Source organism: Mycteria americana, chromosome 6 (genome assembly GCF_035582795.1).
Source record: "Mycteria americana isolate JAX WOST 10 ecotype Jacksonville Zoo and Gardens chromosome 6, USCA_MyAme_1.0, whole genome shotgun sequence".
In the NCBI taxonomy this organism is placed as follows: Eukaryota; Metazoa; Chordata; class Aves; order Ciconiiformes; family Ciconiidae; genus Mycteria; species Mycteria americana.
This window is the reverse complement of record NC_134370.1, coordinates 4,606,296-4,625,200: the sequence shown is the minus strand read 5'-3', so window position 1 is coordinate 4,625,200 and position 18,905 is coordinate 4,606,296. Positions and strand designations below refer to the sequence as shown.

At 53.1% G+C, this 18,905-nt stretch overlaps 1 protein-coding gene across 4 annotated transcripts in view; it reads right to left on the bottom strand.

Annotated features, from left to right (window-relative positions):
* The window catches only part of FAM53B (family with sequence similarity 53 member B), a 58,019-nt gene that overhangs the window by 15,600 nt on the left and 23,514 nt on the right, over positions 1 to 18,905 (bottom strand). For 2 of the 4 annotated variants that reach the window (XM_075504375.1, XM_075504377.1), the window contains exon 4: positions 10,905 to 11,641. In XM_075504375.1, coding sequence (XP_075360490.1) covers positions 10,905 to 11,641 — 737 coding nt within the window. Of the gene's footprint in view, positions 1 to 2,959; positions 5,542 to 10,258; positions 10,382 to 10,904; positions 11,642 to 18,905 lie in introns of those variants that run through there. The other 2 variants (XM_075504376.1, XM_075504378.1) reach the window with 2 other exon arrangements.

Here is an 18,905-nt window from a genome sequence, read left to right as displayed (position 1 = left end):
GCTTGAAGGACATGTGCAGAGGAGGCAGGAACGGAGCTGGCGCGTATGAGGTCCAATCCAGTGCCATAACTTCAAAAGCATCCATTCCTCTTAACATATTGCCCTCTATACATTAAAAGTATATACACTTGGACCTGATAAAACTCTTAGACCAGGCCAATCTATGATGCCCAATGAAAGCGCTTATTTTTAGCACAGCATAGGGAAAAACTGATGCAAAACACCTCTGAAAGCAACGGAAATATTTCAGGGGTGAAGTTCCTCGCGGCGTACGAGCATCCGCCCTGGCGTCGCAGGCAGGAGGATGTCAGCAATGTGGGCTCGTGGGCTTGTGCCAGTGGGCAACCTCAGTGAGTGCCACTTGGTCCACCCTGCCTCAGTGGACACCAGCCGAGACGAAGTTTGCTATACTTCAGCGAATACGGAGACTTGTCAAAGGAATAGGGAGGGAAAAAAACCTATTAACAGTTCTTGCCAGGGGTAAACATCATTATGAACCTAATTTCCAATATTGACTTGAATTTTTTTCAACTACTTGTGTTTTTAAATAAAAAAAAATACCGGGGCAATGAATAATGATGGCGGCATGTGTAATAGTCTGACCACAGTTAAATCCAGCCGGCCTCCAATGTCCTCTGCACCCTCCGAACCGAGTAATTTTCTTTTGATCCTGAACCGAAGGCTTTTTCCCACCAAGCCACAAATTGACCTTTGCAGGCTCTCATTCGTGTTTATTTAAAAAACACTGGGGCTTGGAAGCTGGAATCTGTCTCAGAAGTTACATCAAGAGCAAACTATTTCCTGGGATACGACTGGAATTTAAAACCTCCAGATTTTCGCCCGTCGCTACCTTTTGGCAATACTTGCCACTGGCTCGAGTGGGTGCTGACGCCGACCGAGATCGGTGCCGTCCCTCCTGCCCTCACCAGCAAGCCTGAAAGCTGCCAAAATTTAAGCAGAAGATCTTCTCACGTGGAAATTTAGAGAATTTTACCCCTCGAGAAAAGAGCTGAGTGGTCGGAGAGGAGAGGCCACTTCTCCCATCCTGCAGTTTGAAACTTCTCCCCACTCGGCGTCAAGACCAGCCTGAAACATTTCCAAGCTGGTGGGCTGTTGACTTCAGCTTTGGGAGTGTACGAGCTCCTTCATGCGTGGATCCTCGTGGAAACTGCCGTTATTCCTTAGTTTGGAGGGAACAAGGCAGGGGACAGCCTGGCTCCCAACCATCGAGAGCATTACACACCCTCTGGATCTCCAGCCCTGGCTGAAGCTGATTTTAATCCTAAAAAATGCAAGAACCACCCATCCACATTTCAGGAGGACGCTCTTGTGATTCCTTGTGCAGATGACTCCATCCTGCGAAGGCACGTGCTCCTCGGAGGACACTGAAGTCACCCCATGAATGCTGCTGTCTGTCTACGGCAGCCAGCACCAACGTGAATAGCCCCGTTGTACCCGGCTCCAACATCTCAGCACCCTTCCCGTAACAGGCGTCTTTCAGGCACAAAGTCTTCTCTATAACCCTTCCTTATCGAGCAGATCCAGTGCTTCATCCTCACCATCTTCTAAGCTGGTGTCCACTGTTGCCAGTACCCTCTCGGCCAACCTTCAGAGCCCACCCGCAGGGCGGAGAGCTATTTATGGTGAATTCATAACCACGGGAAGCTCTCCATAACCCCGGGGAGATGCAAGGGCATCTTAATTGTATTTTAATTGCCTTGTTTGTTCTATAGCAACTACTCTCTGCCCCATATACTCTATGCTACACTATATAATAAGGAGCTTCACGGAGGAGGAGAAGTAGCTTGTTTGGGAGTCCTCAGCGTTCATGGGTACAACCCTTGCAGGAAAGTAAATGGATGAAATGGATGAATGGAGAAAACTCAGGAGGAGAAGACATCAGTAGTACAGCATTTGTTACGAGGGATGTAGCTCTTCAAACCGCAAATGCTTTGAAGGCTCACAGAGAAGCCAAAACCTCGTGGAGCCATCAGAAACGGGGCACAGGTGCCACCCCCAAGTCTTCATTTATTACCAGTGCACAGATCCCAGCAGTGCACTTACTTACAACTGGTGGGAACCAGTATCTCTCATCACGTCTGACAATTACTGCCAGCGGTGCCATGGCTGAGAGGCCACAAAGATGGCTGTGCCTTTCTCTCCACCGCAAGTTGTATTTCCAAACACTACAAGACCGTGCTCCACTTCCAGCCAGGGCTACCCCTGCTTGGGGTTAATGCTGCAGGGAACGTGGCTGGGGTTGAACAAATATATATATATGTATATATATAATTTTTAGTATCTATTTAAAAATGATTCACTTAAAAAAAAAAAAAAACTGTAAAAAGGATAGCTGTGTTTGGAAATGTGTGAACACAAACTAAAATCTCTCAGTAACAACCATATCAAAATATTACAAGGCAGGAAACAGAATGGGCAAGAGATAGCGAGGGCTTGTTTTGCCATTGCCGGGGATGATTGCAAATTCTCATACGGGGCGGCCGTCGTCGGTGTGATAGACGTTACGTCTCCCTTGCAGCTCCCCAGAGCCCGTGTGAAGGAAAGCAATCGGCTCAGCCAGCACACACGCGCCAACATCAGGGTTGGCCCATGGCTTGGCTTCCTGTAGATGACTCAGACAAGCCACCAAACCCAGCGTTCATACTGCTGCGAGGCGTTTCGGCACACAACAGCCCAAATCCTGCAGGAAATGTTGACACAGAGATGTCGGAAAGCGGCGGACGTGGAGGTGGGAGATGGCAAGTCCCCAGGTCACCACACGGCAAGGCGCCCTTTGGAGAAGGATTGCACCAGACCATGGAGAGGAAAACCAAGCAGGTGTCTCTCCACCATACGGCATCTCTGGCAGACTCTGGGGTTTTTTTAGAAAATCCATTTTTCTCACCTAATACGACCAGCCAGCTTCTCCTAGTGCCTTGCAAAGGGTGAAACCACCCGTTCCTGCTGAAATCAGCCCAGCCGGGAGGAGAGCTGGGGTCCAAGCCACCTCCCCTCACCCTTGCAACATTGCTCATCTCCCATATTTTTTAGGCGCACCCATGTCAGAAAAAGAAAACCAGCTCTTTCAGAAACCTCCCAACTCATGGAAAAATCTGATCCCAACCATTTCTGATCGCATCCTGCTGGTACGGACACAGTCCCCAGAGCAGCGAGAGCGAGAGCACTGCGCCTAGGAAGGAGACCACATTGCCACGAGATTAATTAACACGCTGTCAGGATAACTGCTGGGATTTCGGAGGCTGGATGCTGCCCTCCTTAGGCTTGTGCTTCACGTGGAAAGGGGAAAAAAAAAAGCTGAAGTTGGAAAGCAAGCCCAAGCCCTGCACCGAAAGGAGAGGACGGCTGATGTCCTCGTTTTAAGGGGCACAAGGGTGGTCGGAGATGCCAGGCAGCTCGCCCGGTACCCAAACCCTCCTTGCTTGGGACGAGGAATAGAAACCGGCCTCTTTGCATCTCCCCTGCCTCCGGACTCGGGGTAACGAAATGACAGATCGCCGTCACCCACACCCTCGAGCACAACCTGCCGGGTTTACTCCCAGTTCGAAGGCGAGGAGGCACAAAGCGGAGCGTTGGCGTGCATTTAAAAAGAGCAGAAGGATTTTCGTGGTGCTGTGGCTTTTAAAAATTGTTGCTATTTCAATGACAAGTGTGTTCATGGTTTGGTTTCTGCCCAAAGTTGAAGCCTCTCTGGTTTGGTGCCGTATGAGTAAATAAGAAGGGGAGCGATATGGGCTCACCGCCCCTCTCTGAGCTATGGGAACTGCAGAGAGAAGAGACAAAACGAGGATTTTCAGGAATTAAAGGCAACGGTTTCCCAAGTATTTTCCCTCCCAGCAGAACTTTAACATTTAGGTCTCTTAATTAGCCCAGTTATGTGGCCACGTAATTGCTTCCAGGAACAGCTCCCTCCCCTCCTGCCTGGCCTAAATATCCCTCCTGGTACGAAGAAAACATTTCTTTCAGGTCAAATTATTTTTATTTTGATTATGGTACCGGGTTTCAGGCCTATAAACACATGTGGTTACCAGTACAAGAGAAAAATTAACTGATCCGCTGCCAGAGCCAGATGCTGATCCGGCACCCGGCACCCTGGGCTCGGTCCCCAGCTCTGCTGTTAGGGCCCAGGGACTCACGGCGTGCCTTGTGCCTCAGTTTCCCCATCTGTAAAGTGAATGCTTTGAGGTCTACTGGAAAGCCCAGTCTGGACACTTTGGCTTTCCTTTGCTTTGAATCACGAAGACCATTGCACACAAGCCATTTCTACCCCATATAAAGCCAGACTAGAGGACACGTGCAGCCACACGGACACCTGGACATTATTTCAGCTCTTTGTCCGAAATCACCTAACTTTCCAGTCTCGTTCCTAGAGAGGCACTAAAAGCAGCCTGAGGGAAGACCCAAACCTGCGGAGTTTTCTCGAGCGTGCTTATCCCCCACAAGGAATTAGCTGGTTTTCATGGCGTTCCCGTCCCAGGGAGGGCTCTGACCGTGCCCCACGCCCCGAAAGCCCGCCCCACCAAAGGCAAGAATGCTCACCGTAACTTGCCTAATCCTGCTTGTCCCTCTGTGCCAGTCCTCCCACGCAGAGAGCAGCCTGCCAGAACTGCTTTTCATAACTGAATAGCTACGAAAACCCTGGCCCTTGCACGGCTCCGGGCTTCGCTTTCTTCCCGCTCCGCTACAGCCCAGCAGCCCAGCCCTGCCTCGGGGATCCACGTCCACGGGCAGCCGGACCCCGCTGGGTTTCCTCCCTGCAAACCGGGGACGATCTGCAGGACGTGCCTTGGCCTGGATCCCAGCTGCGGAGTTCCTTGGGGACGGTGGTGGTGGTTGTCGGCGCTAGCAACCGCTGGGCACTCGGCAGCAGCCCCGGCCACCCAGCCTGGACTGGCGAGCAAGGAGGGGGTGGCAGAGGGGGTGCCCATGGCTCCCGCTGCCACCAGCACGGGGGAGATGCTGCAGCCAGGCAATCCCCTCCTCGTCCCTACAGCGCTCGTGCCTCGCAGCACGGGGCTTCAGGACCCTTTCTTTATCGTATTGGTTCTCGCAGAGCGTGAACCACCCCGACAACTATTTTTGTCTAATCTCATGCTTGTGGGTAGCTGAGTAACGCAGGGTGCTCAGGCGTCACTGTCTCGCTTTGGGGGATTTTTTGATGTGGTGGACAGTGGCCAGAGAAGACACAACTATTCCTCAAGCTGAAGGTTTTCCAGGAACTCGGACTGAGCTGTTTTCGGATATACGAGTGATTAGGTTTTTGTCATCCTTGGGTCACTTGCCTATGCCAAAGCCATGGCTATCCAAATCATAAATGTCCACCTGGGCTCAGCATCCACCGGAGGGAAAGGGAAGCTCCCGCTGACCCCCTGGGATCTCCCCAGCTAAGCCCTCTGTTTCCCAGCCGACAAACTTTCCCCCTTGGTCTGACGCGATGGTGAAGCTGTCTTTGCCACTCGGCATCCTCGGAGGGCAGGGAAGGTCGGTGCCGTGCCGGGAGCACCGGTGTGCCAAGGATCCCACCTGGCGAAATATTTTGGTCAGATTTGTCATCTGATACAGTTGGGTTTTGCAAAGCTTATTGGATAGGCTTAGCCTAACTGCTGAGGCGCTCAGTTGGTCCGGCTGGGATAATTAAATTAGTTAACTCCGCAGTTGTAAGCCAGCAATTTCAGGCACATCTACTGCAAGGGAAACGCATGCGTGTGTGTCACGTCTCTGGGTGAAGGTGTCCGTCCGTGTCCTCCAAGAGCCTCACCGGAGCCTCGAGGGAGCAGCTGAAGGACAGAGATGCTGGAGAACACTGACCCAGCCCAGCCGTGAGCTCTGCTTCAAGGCTCAAGGTCCCGCTGTCTCCTCGTCGTCTCCTCTGTCCCGCGCGGGGCCAGGATGCAAGGCTGGCGAGGGACCGAGGAGGGAGTGGAGGACGGCACCGTGCACGGCTCCTCGCCCACCGCCGCAGCCCTGTGCCGCCCATCAGACCTTTTCCTCCCAAAAGGTGGAAACCAGAGCCTGGACGCTCTCCTCCTTCCCCATCCATCGTGTGAACCTTCTACATCAGCACACAAAGCGCCTGCAGGCACCCTTCCCGGAGACGGTGACGTCCTGCAGAGACCCCAGGCAGCACCAGGAGTGCTGCGTGGAGAGGAGGGTCTGCACCTCTCTCCTGCCGAACAGCTATCGCCACACAGCCCGCAGCCCGTCTGAAATTCAATTACCAAACACATCTGCTCCGGTGACACGCCGCTGCTTTTAGCATCCTGGCTATTTCGTAACCACGAGCGTTTGTTCGTGCCGTCCCCGCTTCTCAGCCCATTTCCGTTTACTGCTTCTCTTCCACGGTTCCGCTGATGGCTGAAAATCGTGAAGCTCATTTAGGATTAACCTGGTGAGCAGGGTTTAAGAATGGTTTGCAAATGGTTAGGGATTTGGGGAAGAGATGACACCCCGAGGGTGCTGACGGGGGGGGGTCTAGCCCTCGCAGGGACAGAAAGCAAGACCCCCTCTGAGTGCACGGTCTGTGGAAGCCAGTGACCCAGCTCCCGGTGGCCCGGAGCGGTTTCCAGGCAGGATCCAAGCCTTCTGGGCTCCCCGAGGATGCTCGAAGAGGGCAACCTGCCGGGCCTCGCTGCACCTTCATCCTCCTGAACCTGGGTCTTAGACGGGCTTGTGTTGGTCCTTCTTTACCCATGTATTAGCCCCTATGTGCTGGTTTTGGCTGGGATAGAGTTAATTTTCCTCACAGTAGCTAGTCTGGGGCTGGGTTTTGGATTTGTGCTGGAAACAGCGCTGATAACCCAGGGATGTTTCCATCACTGCTGAGCAGTGCTTACACACAGTCAAGGCCTTTGCTGCTCCTCACCCCACCCCACCAGCGAGTGGGCTGGGGGGGGCACAAGGAGCTGGGAGGGGACACGGCTGGGACAGCTGACCCCCACTGCCCAAAGGGACATTCCATACCATATGGCGTCATGCTCAGTATAGAAACTGGGGGAAGAAGAAGGAAAGGGGGATGTTCGGAGCGATGGTGTTTGTCTTCCCAAGTCATCGTTACGCGTGATGGAGCCCTGCTTTCCTGGAGATGGCTGAACCCCTGCCTGCCCGTGGGAAGGAGTGGATGAATTCCTTGCTTTGCTTTGCTTGTGTGCGCGGCTTTTGCTTTCCCTATTGAACTGCCTTTATCTCAACCCTCGAGTTTTCTCACTTTTACTCTTTTGATTCACTCCCCACCGGGGGGGAGTGAGCGAGCGGCTGGGGGGGCTTAGTGCCAGCTGGGGTTAAATCACGACACCCTAATACGCAATTCTGACACACAAGCCCGACAGCCAGATGCTGAGATTTGTTAGATCCTTTAGCCGTGTCCTTTGCCTGTATTGGGGGCACCCCCGTCCCCCACAGGGTCCCCGCCGTGGGGACGTGGGATGGAGAGCCGTCCCACGCCGGAGCCGATGCGGGGACCTGGCTGTCGGGGTTGCTCTTGTTTAGACTCTGTGTTTCGCTGGGGCCAAGGCCAATCCCAAGAGGTGGGTTAAGAGGCGCAGGGTGCGATCCCAGCCTGGGGTTCAGTTCCTCAGAGAAGGGACCGAGCCAAGCGCGCAGGCATGCTGTGGCTGCGAAGCCTCACGCAGACCTCGGCAGGGACCTGGAAGGGCTCAAGATGAGCTACGGTCAGTGCTAAACCCCCCACGGGCACCAAGGGAGCTGGCAAGCAGCATCCATGGGCTCGCAAGGCTGGAAGAACAGCTACAAAAAGAGGCTTTCCAGGCCCCAGCGCAAGCCTTTTATTCCCCAAAGTCTGCAGAGAGGAACACCGGCAGCAAAAGCAGCTGGACGTGACGCCCCATGCGCTCGGTGCTGCGCTGGGGCTGCATCCCCGCCAGCGGGATCCGTTTGGGGGTCTGCCCTACCTGCCACACTGCCCCCGTGCCCTTCGTTTGCAAAGGCGGGCAATTAAAGAGCAGAAAATCGCAAAGAGCCTTTGGAAAAAAAGGGGGGAAAAAAGGCTTCATTGGCATTTGCAAAGGTAAACTCATTAATTCTTTTAATGAGGGATCAAAGCCTCGGAGCCTGCCATGGCTGCGGCCATGGGAAGATAGCTCCCCGCTCCTCCGTGCTCTCCTTCGGTGCCCCTGCGAGCTGGCCCAGCACGAAGCGATGAGCAAAGAAGAGCAGATGACTTCTGCTCTGCCCTCCCAGAGCTTCCGAAACGTTCATCTTACCACAGCGCAAACACCGCTCGGAGACGGTAACCATCACGCAGGCTCTCGGCATAGGAAGGCGAATAAAAATAGTCCCGTCCCTTTGATCTCTTCCCTTTGTTCAGCTCTGAGCACTCCAGCAGATGCAGCTGGGGCACACGTGCATCATACCGAGGCTTTGCAACTCATTCAACGTTTTAATCTCATCCCGAAAGGTCTTGAGGATCACCTCCGCCTCCTCCCAAGGTGCTGAGCAGCTCGTCCGGAGGGATACGATGGGCACGTTCAGCCTTGCAAGACCAAACCAGTGGTCACGGCAAGCAGCCTCCCCAGTGGGCAACCGAACCAAGGTGCTCGCTGGCACGTGCACAACCGGCTCCGCGTGCACAGATATTGCTCTGGGTTTTGTTACCTGCGCGACCACACGTGCTATTAACACGTCTCCCTGCCAAATTGCCCTGATGCAGCAAAACCCAGCGATAACGCAAACGTGACCCTTTGCACGGCTCCTCGTCAACCTTTGCACGCGTGCCCGCGTGCGTATGCAAACCCCCACGCGAAGTATAAATGCAAGTTACGCTTTGCATTTCCAAATACAGCCCCAGAAAACGCCATCGAAGGAAACGTGGATGAGGAAGATTTCCCCAGCCGCTGCTGGGCACGCAGAAAGAGGACCAGCCCATTTCCCAGCCCCGGCACCTGCGCTTGGGTCCATGTCCTTCCCCCTCTTTCCCCAGCCGCTCTGCACCGCGGGCTTTCAGCCTGGTCGGCCCATTTCCACAGCCGTGGACCTCCTCCCACCCCAGTGGGTTATTAACGGAGGCTCAAGGAAAGCGGCGGTCGTCAGCGTGCGGTGGCAAAGGCAGTTTTAACGTGCTGGTTTTAAAGCGAGGAGCTGCCGGGGAACAAGCGGTGAAGCTGCTTTCTGAGCCAGCTGGAGGGACGCGGCCATCGCTTCGCATTGCCCCCCGTGGGTCTGACACCGATTTGGGGACAGTCACCTTTGTCCCCTCCCCATGGCAGCAGCTCGTGGGGCTCTGGGCCTGAGCCTTGCCCTGAGCCTTGCCCTCCCCACCACCGGTTTTGAGGCAATTTGGGTCTTTTGCACACTTTGGTTTGCCATGAAACTCCCGCACGGGCTCGCGGGACATCCTGCACCGCACATACAGGTGAAGCAACGAGTGGCTGCTTGTACAGAGAGAATTAGGAGGGGGCAATTGTGCTATTCCAGCCTGCGGCTAGTAAAATATAATAACACGTGGAAGTTGTTTTTACTGCCCGTCCAGCTTATGAGCTACTAAAATAAGCTTAGCATATTAAACATTGCTGGCGTGGTTTATCAGAAGACGAGAGCAACCCTCGTGTTCTTCCCCTGCTACCACCCAAATATGGGATTCCCTCACCCTTTTTATCTTCTAAGCTCGTCTGGAGGAGGAGAAGCCAATCTCTTCCTCCAACACCACTGCACTCCTTCAAACACCCTCTGCACTGCCAAGCATGAAACACCATAAAATATTGCGTACTTGTAAGAGGGGTACACGTACAGCGTCGGATGTCACCCCGCTGGGGAACGGCAAGGGAAGAAACCCCACGGCTGCTTCTCCATCCCACCCGATGAACTGGTGCCAGCAGCTTCCCCGCGAACAAGGGGATGCCTTGCACCAGGCGGGCTTTGCCGGCCGTGGCTGTGCAAAGAAAATCAGGGCAGATGCTCCCGACGCCGCTGCCTCTGGGACGAAGCGCAGCAGCACCGCGCAGCAGACGACCGCATCGAACTGAAACCACGGGGGAAGTTTTCTGGCCGGCAGAAGCAGACAGCCCACCCCGGGAGGCAGCCAGGGCAAAGCCCCTGCTCCCGCAGCAGGAGCCCCGGGGTCTTCAGACCCCCCGCTATCTCCATCCCACACGGAGCTGGTGGTGTCATCGACTTAACGGCTATAAATTATGGATGTGGGAAATGTCGAATCGTAAAACAGCAGAAAAAGAAATTTTATGAGTGCAAAGTGGAAACGCTGCTCGCGCTGTCCTTCGATGCAGCTAAAGTCCAGTCACTTGGTCTCGCAGGGAGAGGACCCGGGAGCAAAATCCTCCCCGATTCGCACTTCAGATCTGTTATCTGCTTTGCACGGCAGATTGAAGAGGGAGGTTGTGCTCTGTGTTTGCAACTGAAAATGAAATGTGATAACATCTCCAGAGTGGAAAATTACAGAGGCTAAGAGCAAGTAAAGCCCGTAGCGGTGTGAATTCGGCTCCTGACGGAGCCAGAGCTAGGTGCCTCGGGGTGCTGCCTTCACCTCCTCACGGCAGGCTCGGGGCTCCTCCCTCCTGAACTCAAAAATGTGGGGTTTAACATATTCCCCCTTATTATTAATATTGTTGATCTCAATATTAACAATATTCCATATTGGAACACGTGCCAGGAGGAAACAACACCACGGTGGACTCAGCGTGCAAAAATCAGCGCAGAAGAGAAATGCAGGGATTTATTCAAGAAATCCATTTGGAGGGGAACGGGTTTTCTGCTCAGACAGAAGGACGCGCTTCCCCGTCACACCCGCGTTACTCCGCACACGGCAGAGCCACCTCAGGAGGACGCTAAAGGAGTCTTAGCAAAGCAGAGAACAGCATCGCCTCGCTGCTGAGCCCCGTCCGCAGGGCCCTGCCAGGGACGGCACCGCCGCCTCTTACCTGGGTCATCTTGGCGAGGTCCAGCGAGGGCCGCTGCTCCTGAACCTCCTCCGGTCTCCGCCGCTTGATCCCGACCTTTTTGTCGTTGAGGACGCAGGGCTGCGAGCGGCTTCGCGAGAGCCCGCCGGCCCGTCGCCCCAGCTCCGGCGTGGAGGCGGGGGTGCTGCTTGCCGAGGGCGGGCAGTACTCCGAGGAGGAGAAGCGGTCGTGCGAGCAGGAGAGGGACCTCTGCATGTCCACCCGGTCTCCTCCGTGCCCACCGGCGGCCGATTTCCTCGGCCCCGTGCCGGGCTGGCATCCCAGCCGGCTGCTGAGGGCGGGATGCTCGCAGGAGAGCGGGTTGGACCGCGAGGGCAGGCTGAAGCTCGAGCTCCTCTGCATGGTGGCAAAGCCGTTGGAGTAGCGTTGCACGCTGCCCCCGCTGTAACACCGCCGTTTCTCGACCGGGGTCCAAACCTTCGAGCCTAAGGGTCTCCACGAGGTCCCGCAGCTCGACATTTCATCCGAAAACGAGAGCGAGCGGCACTGGCGCTTGCTGGGGGGGGCTAGGGGGTTGCCGTGGGGGTCGCTGAGGCTGAGGTCTTTGATCAGGTTGGTGACGGAGCAGGTGCTGGCCGTCTCCCTCGGCCAGCGCGAGCCCTCCTCGCCCTTGTCCGACAAGCAGTCCCAGATGCTGGTGCCCGGCTGCTCGAGCTGAAGTGGACATTTCCTGCTGAGATCTCTCCATCTGTCATTTTCTGGTTCAGAAAGGAGAAAAAAAAAAAAAAAAAAAAAAACACACACGCACAGGCATTAGCGTTAATTAATTCTGCGATTCGCTTTCTACGTCCATAAACAAAAAGAGTAGCATATGGGACGTTTTCCAGTACAAATTAATTAACTCTTGGAATATGGTTTTCCAAACTGCCAGCAGAGTGGTTGCTGTGGTGTAGATGGAGAGAGAGACAAAGTGATAATCGCAGCAGGAGCAAAACTGCTAGAAGAAGATAAAAACACGCCTTTGAATATCCACATTGCACTGGCTAAGGGAAATTCAGCAATACAAAATGGTACAGCCATTGCCTTATCTCTGTGCTAAACCATGTCTCAGCTGCGTGCGGTCTGTCCTGGGCTCCACGATCAATAATTGCCTGAGAGGTTCACAAAAACTGGAAGTGAAGAGCACAAAGCTGTAGCACCGCTGGGGCGAGACGGACCTCAGGGGCCAAAAGACCAGAAAGGAGATGAGATAGGAGTTGGGATGGTCCTAACGGAAAGGGGAGAGCCCCCCGGGCATCGAGCTGCCCGTCGTAGCACGGAAATCCCAACAAGGTGATCAGAGCCTACGGGAAACCAAAAGCCATCCCGACACCCGTCGGGCTGTCCTGCTCTCAGCCGCTGTGAAAACAGCATTGCCTCAATGAAACCAACTTATCCCCAGGAAGGCTCTGAGCATCTCTCCCAAGCCAACCCAAAGATCCTGTGTCTAACAAAAGTCGGTGCGTGTAATAAGCTCTAAAATGGCTGATGCTGTAACAGATGCACGATAAACCTCCAGCAGTTCTTTGCAAGATGCTGCTCTTAGGTCCCTGTTGGGAGGCTCATCGTCTATCTCCCCTCCGTCCCCCAAATCCGGGGGCACCTGGGTGCTCTGGCCCAAGTGCCCCCAGCCCGGTTACCCGCCGGAGCGGGAAGGTGCTGCGGCAAACGGGTACCCACACCCTCCTACTCTTCTGCGGCAACCTGGGCTTAGCATCTCTTCGGGCTTGCCTTGAAAATCCCAGTTGTACCTAGCACAGCCAATTGTTTGCCTGTCTGTAACAAAGATAACGCCGAAGCATTTATTTAAAGGAACAAATCGCTTAACAGGTTCACTGTTGTTTTTTTTTTAAAATACACTTTTTAAACTTTTCCTCCCTCCCTCTTTCTTTCAGCTCGTTTACACGGGAATTTGTTCCTCCTGCAAATTCGGCTTGCAGTAAGTCTTCCAGTGCAGCGCAGCAAAAGACGGTGCTGCCCTGTTGCATGGTTTCAGTGTCGGCATAAAGCTATTCCTTTTATCAGATGGATTTTGCGGTGCCTGGGTAAAGCTCCAAGAAACCTGCACCTCCAAAGTCTGCGGGCTGAAACGTATGTGGCTACGGGCAGCTCCACGGAGGAAGACTGCAAACCCGGCTAGAGCTGTATTCAGAAATCCCACTGATGACGGTGTCAAAAGAGGGGATCAAGGGTGACGATCTCATTCCCGCGCGCGCTCCCGCTGACGATAAAAGAAGAAAGCGAAGCATCATCAAGGGCTGGCTCCCCGGCGCAGGTGAACGGGGCTCTCCGCAGATACGCTGTTGACGCTCAACAGGAAAACCGTGGTAGGACAACCCCGTCGGCTGCTGCAATGGAAAAAAGTAATCACCCAACAGACCTCCTCTGGTGACTGTTTTGGTTGTCGGCTGCTGCAAAGAGGCAAACGGTGCTAGCTAACCGTCGCTGCGAAGTTTCATATGATCGTATCTAAATCGTGCAATATTTTTTAGGGGGTTTGGGCTTTTTCCACTCAGGCAACTGAAGGATGAATTAAAAGCTGTACGCAGCCCGCAGCGGTAGGTACCAGCCTGATAGGGAAGATGCAACGGTGCAGAACGCTTCCAAGCAGGGCTCGGTTTTGAGTCAGGAGGTCGGATTTGGGGGCCCTTACACCACTCTTGGCCAGTTTTCCCATTTCTCCCTGCATCCAGCTGCTGCCTTAACAGCTCCAGCCACAAACAGCCTGGCTTTGCACTCAATAACCGCACGGCATTTTAACTGTCGCTGTCCTCATTTTAATAAACACAAGGAAAAGTGAGAAATCTGCGCTAAACAATTACATCTACGCTTACATCTTTATTATTTTCCCCTCCTTATTATGCTGCCAGCGGAGAGATTTCTTGGGTCAGGTCAGCAGACAAAAGAAACAGAAATAGAAGCTGATTTTTCATGGCAAGCTGCCACGATCCTCTGGCCGGAGACGTCACGTTGTACAAAAGGCCTTGGTGAGGAGGATACGGGACACCTTCCTCTTTCACCCCTGCTTCGGCACAAACAGCTATAAATCTTCCAAACCTTGCTGAGAGACCGGTAATTGCACCGTTATCCCCAGCACCAGCCTGGGGGTGTTTGCTCTTCCCCTTGCACCGTGGGAGCTGTTTTTTTGGCAGGGCAGGGAGGAGACCCCGGCACAGCCTGGCTCCCCCCAGCCCCCGAGCACCACTGACCGGTCCCAAACCACCGGATAACCCAGAAAATGGCTTTTTTTCAGTGCAAACAGAAAAACATTCGCTCCGAAACAAATTGAAAATGGGGTAGTCGAAGGGCTGAGGGTGTAATTAAAGGACTCGGGAAAGCCTTGTTGAGGAAAAGCGGCTGGTTTGCTGTTGGATTTTTTAAAACTAAGACTCACATCCTGAGCACGCTGATAACGATACTTGCAGTGGAGCCGTTCATACTGCTGCACTTAAGCCTGTGTTAATTTTCTTACATTACAAACCTCAACTCGGTTTACCCCGAGGCAGTCGTTTGTTCCAGGATAAAACCCGCCAGGAGAACCCCTCGGTTCGTAAGTGAGCTGCTTCGCTGGAAAACTCTCCTTTGCCTATTGGAAAAACGATAGGAGAACAACCGAAGCAAGATGGAATTGTGGCACGAGGGGCTCTTCCCCTGGTTAAACAGGTCCTTCTCGGCCGTTGGTGTCCTGGGATGAAATAGCATCTTACTTTTAGATTTTAACTTAAAACTGCAAAAATAAACACTTCAAGTCCCTTAACGAGCACGTCCAGCAAATTTCTTTCGAGACGTTTTGATCTGCAAATCTGCATTTCCAGGGTGAGGCAACACCAAGTGAATTTTCTGGCATCTCTCTGGTTGTGAAATAGCTTTCCAGCTCCCAGGACACAGAGGGGTGGTATCGGCAGCCTGGGGAGGACTGAATTTCTCTTCCTGCCCTCTCTGGCCGCGGCAGCAGGAGCCTGAGCCCTCTCGCAAACCACGCACGAAGCGGCAAGAAATTCAGACTGGTGCGAAGCAGCATGAAATTCAGGTTACAGCTGCAAGCTCCCAGGCTGCCCAGCCTCAGGGGGACCCAACCCCAAACCATTTCTGCTTTCCGAAGCAAGGCTGCGATAGTTAGCTCCGATTCAGCCCTGCAGAGAGCGACCTGAGCCCCGGCTCCCGCGTTGCCCCCCAGCCTCCACGCCTTCCCACCGCCCTGCCCGGCCTCCGGGACAGTTTGGTGGCAGAGCCGTTGGCCCGGGGTGGGGGGAGCAGCCCTGGCAGGAACGCTCTGGGAGGGAGATGTTGGGTGTCAAACAGCCGGAGCACTGGGGGTGCGGGTGAAGAGCGGCCGTCGCCGCAAGCCGCAGCGTCTGCTTTCCGTGCAAGGCTAGCGCCGCGCCAGCGTGCACCGGCAGGACTCGCCGGGCTGGGCAAGCGGCAACAAGCCCCGCCAAGACCCGGCACGTCCCGGGCTCTGGCTGCCGGGCAGCCCTCACCTGGTTTATTTTCCCCCCTCTCCTATTTTCAGAGACAAGCCAGAAGCTGCCTGCATGAGAGCAGGGCTCAACCCCCCCCGGGACCATCGATAGCATGCTCAAATGCCATCGGCACCGCTATCTATTCCTAAATTTCCTTTGGGGTAAAACCAAGATCTTCACTTCTAAGAGTGAACATGAATCTTTACAACGTCCATCTGTTCTCCTGCGCAACCTTCACCGCATCAAACGAGCCCAGTGGTCCAGGGCATGAGGCACTCATGAGCTGAACTCACGTCCCAAAATCAAGGAGAGGGGTGTTGTCCTCCAAAAATCCCTGAGGGCTTTGCACAGCCCCGCGGAGAATGTGATCCATCCTCAGAGCATCACAGCCGGGTTTCCAAAGGCTGAGCTCAAGGTTTTGCAGGAGCAGTGCACGGACACGCCAGGGACGCAACTTCGGGATGGTCGCAGGCTTTTTAAACGACCGCCATGCTCCTCTGGTGACACAGAGTAAATTTTAACGACCACGTTCATAACCACAGAGAAGGGTGTAAAACCAAAACGCTGACACTACTTTAACTACAGCAACACAAATGTGCTGCTATAATATTTTTACAGTTCCTTTTTATACATAATGCATGATCCTTCTGCTCAAGTTTCCTCTACGTTCTTTTCCCGTGAAATAATTTACATTAATACATAATTTATTACGGCAACTTGTAAAGCAATTATGGGTTTCAATCAATTTTTCTTCTCCTTTTTGGCAGATAAATTCTGTTTGGATCCTAACCCAAACATTTCTCTTCACACGGGTGCGCATCCAATTCCTTTTTTTCCTATGTTGTTCAAGTCGAATTTCAGTCTCCCAGTCTCCGTGCACGGGGGAAAAGGCAGCCTGCGTTTTCCACTGCCCCGTTTATGTTTGAGAGATGATTTCTAAATGTGGAACAAATTTAATGGTTGTAATTAGCCGATGGCAGTGCCATAGAGCCTTCCCATTGCAGAAATAAGATTAAAATACGATGCGGGGAGCTGTGCTTCAATGGGAAATGAAAACAACAGCCCCCAAATCTACTGCTGGGGAATCAACACAGCAGCGGGCTGAGGGCTCCTCGTGCCAACAGCCTGCACAGGGGAGGGAAATTCCCCACCTCGACGGCGAAACGTGCCCTGCTCTTCAACACAATCTTCTGGCAAGGTCTCCCCGCTCCAGCTACGCCTCGTTGGCTTTCCCTGGGTGGTTCTTTCTCTTTGTGGATTGACTGTGCTTGAACACGCACCAAGATGATGTTCTACACTGATAGTTTTCCAAAAAACCCCCGAAATCGCAGGAAATCCCGACTCAGAAAGAGGCGATGTGCAAGCCCTGCATTGGGAGGCAGAGCGGTGGGTGGGCGCTTTCGGGATGCGATCGAGGGGCATCACCCCCCAGCTGGACTTCCTTCTGGCTTCTTGGCTTTCCTCCATCACCCGTGTGGCGTGAAAAGTAACTACCAGGTAAAGAGGTGTGCAATGACGAAATCCAAGGCTGCAACCCTCTTGGCACGCTCGCCTCTCGGACCGCTGGCGTTGCCAAGCTGTGCCAACGAAGGAGCGTGCCGAAGGGCGGACAAGCTGATCTGTGCGCTTCGTCCACCACCCTGCTCCACAAGGACAAATTCTGGGGGTGCTTTCCAAGGCGAAAAGCAAATGATGGTTACTTTTAAAAGAGCATTTCACAGAAGACGCATGCAGGATCTGTCCCTGATGGGCTCAAACCCATCCTCCCCTTCCCTTTTACAAGCAGGGCTGTGGATGCAATGCCCACCGTGCCGGGACTGTGGCCAGGGCAATTGCAGTCGCAAGCACCTTGTCACAGCCTCAATAAAAACCCTGCCTGCAGTTTGCCTCAAAGGTAATTTCTTGCTTACACACAAAACGGGAGGCCGCGGCTGTCAGCATGTGCCTGCTGAGTTTCTCTTAGAAGGCTGGACTAGTGCAGCCTCTGGTGCTACCGATTTAGACGTTGAATGCTGCTCATATACCTGCTAGGGAAAGGTTAGGCAATGCTGCCAATGCCATGTTAAAATATTGTAAATTTTCTTCTGCTATCCACCCAAAGACAGAAAAATTTCAATATAGGAAGTCAAAAGTAATGCCCCAACTTTCTAATATGCCGCCTTCTTTCTCTAGCACAGTCACTGACGTTTTCGCTGGGGGCATGTGATGGAGACTGCAAGGGAAGGAAAGGGAAAAAAGGAGAAAAAAACCCTATCCAACAACAGGACAATTCTTATACTCCCAGGTGTTTCAAGGACCCATCAAGGAGGAGGGAAAAAAGAAATTGTTGAATTTATAGTTTTAGGCATTTCACCTTTAATCTTCCTCCCAGCAAAGGGCTATCTATATAAAGACAAAACCCAATCTTTTTAGTAATATTATCATCACACTGGCAGGAGTATTTCTTATAAATCTAAAAAGCAAAAGATTATCTAGGTCACCTTGAGAAGTGGATCTAACATTGCATCATCCAACATATCAAGTCTTCAATAATGTTTACTCATATATTGAGTTATGCTACAATCTAGAATCGGTTTTCAGATTCTTCCGGTGTTTAGTACCTTACGAGGTATCTACATCTAAGATGTGTGGGCTTCATTTTACTCTTTTTCCCCACATTATGCCATGGCTAAGCAGGACGTCAGCCTTGCCATCTTGGGCCAGCTGCGTTTCTTGGTCATGGTGCATTATGCACCCTCTGGGGCTTTGACCCAACTTCTTCCCTCTCCTTCCTTGCGGATAAACGCTCCTGAGCCGACAGCTGTGGGAAGCTCCAGGGTTTGGATGATGCTGTCCCTGGCAGCCTGAATGAGGCTGGGCTTCCCTCTGCCCCGCTGTCCCATGGCCACTGGGACCAGCCACAAGCTGCCTTCCAGCCCAAAGCTGCCCTCACCCTCAAAGGGAAGACCCTGTGCTAAGACTCTCAGCCTCTTATGGCTAAAAACCCAGAAAATTCAGCCAACTTCCCTCCATCCCCCCAACACTGTACATGGGACTATGGGCCTCCCGTTGGCTGTGCTGCCAGTCCAAACTTCACTGTGTTTATTTGTCTCGGTGCTTTCTACCGACAGGGACTTGGCCCTTTGACCCGAAATATTACCCCAGTTTTGCATTCGGTGCCATTATAACCATGGGACTTTTTAAATAAGTCAAGCAAGTTTTGACACTGGATTAGTCTGTGATCGCGGCCCGTGTTTGGAGACATCAAGAAGAATGCTTTAGGGAAAGATGCTTAAAATTAAACCCAAGCCAACCAACGCCCTTGCATGCTGGAGAGACCGGCTCCTCTTGACTGGGCATGACGAAGACCATTAAATGGCAAGCTGTGGTCAAGGAGGTGACATTTGGTTCCCTCGGAAAGAGGATAATTTGGCCACCAAGGAGGACCAGTGCTGCACTACAAAGACGCAGAAGGCTTTGTAAAAGCTCTTAAAAGACAAGCTGCTTCTCAGTTAGGTGTAGACTCTTCATATCTGTTGAA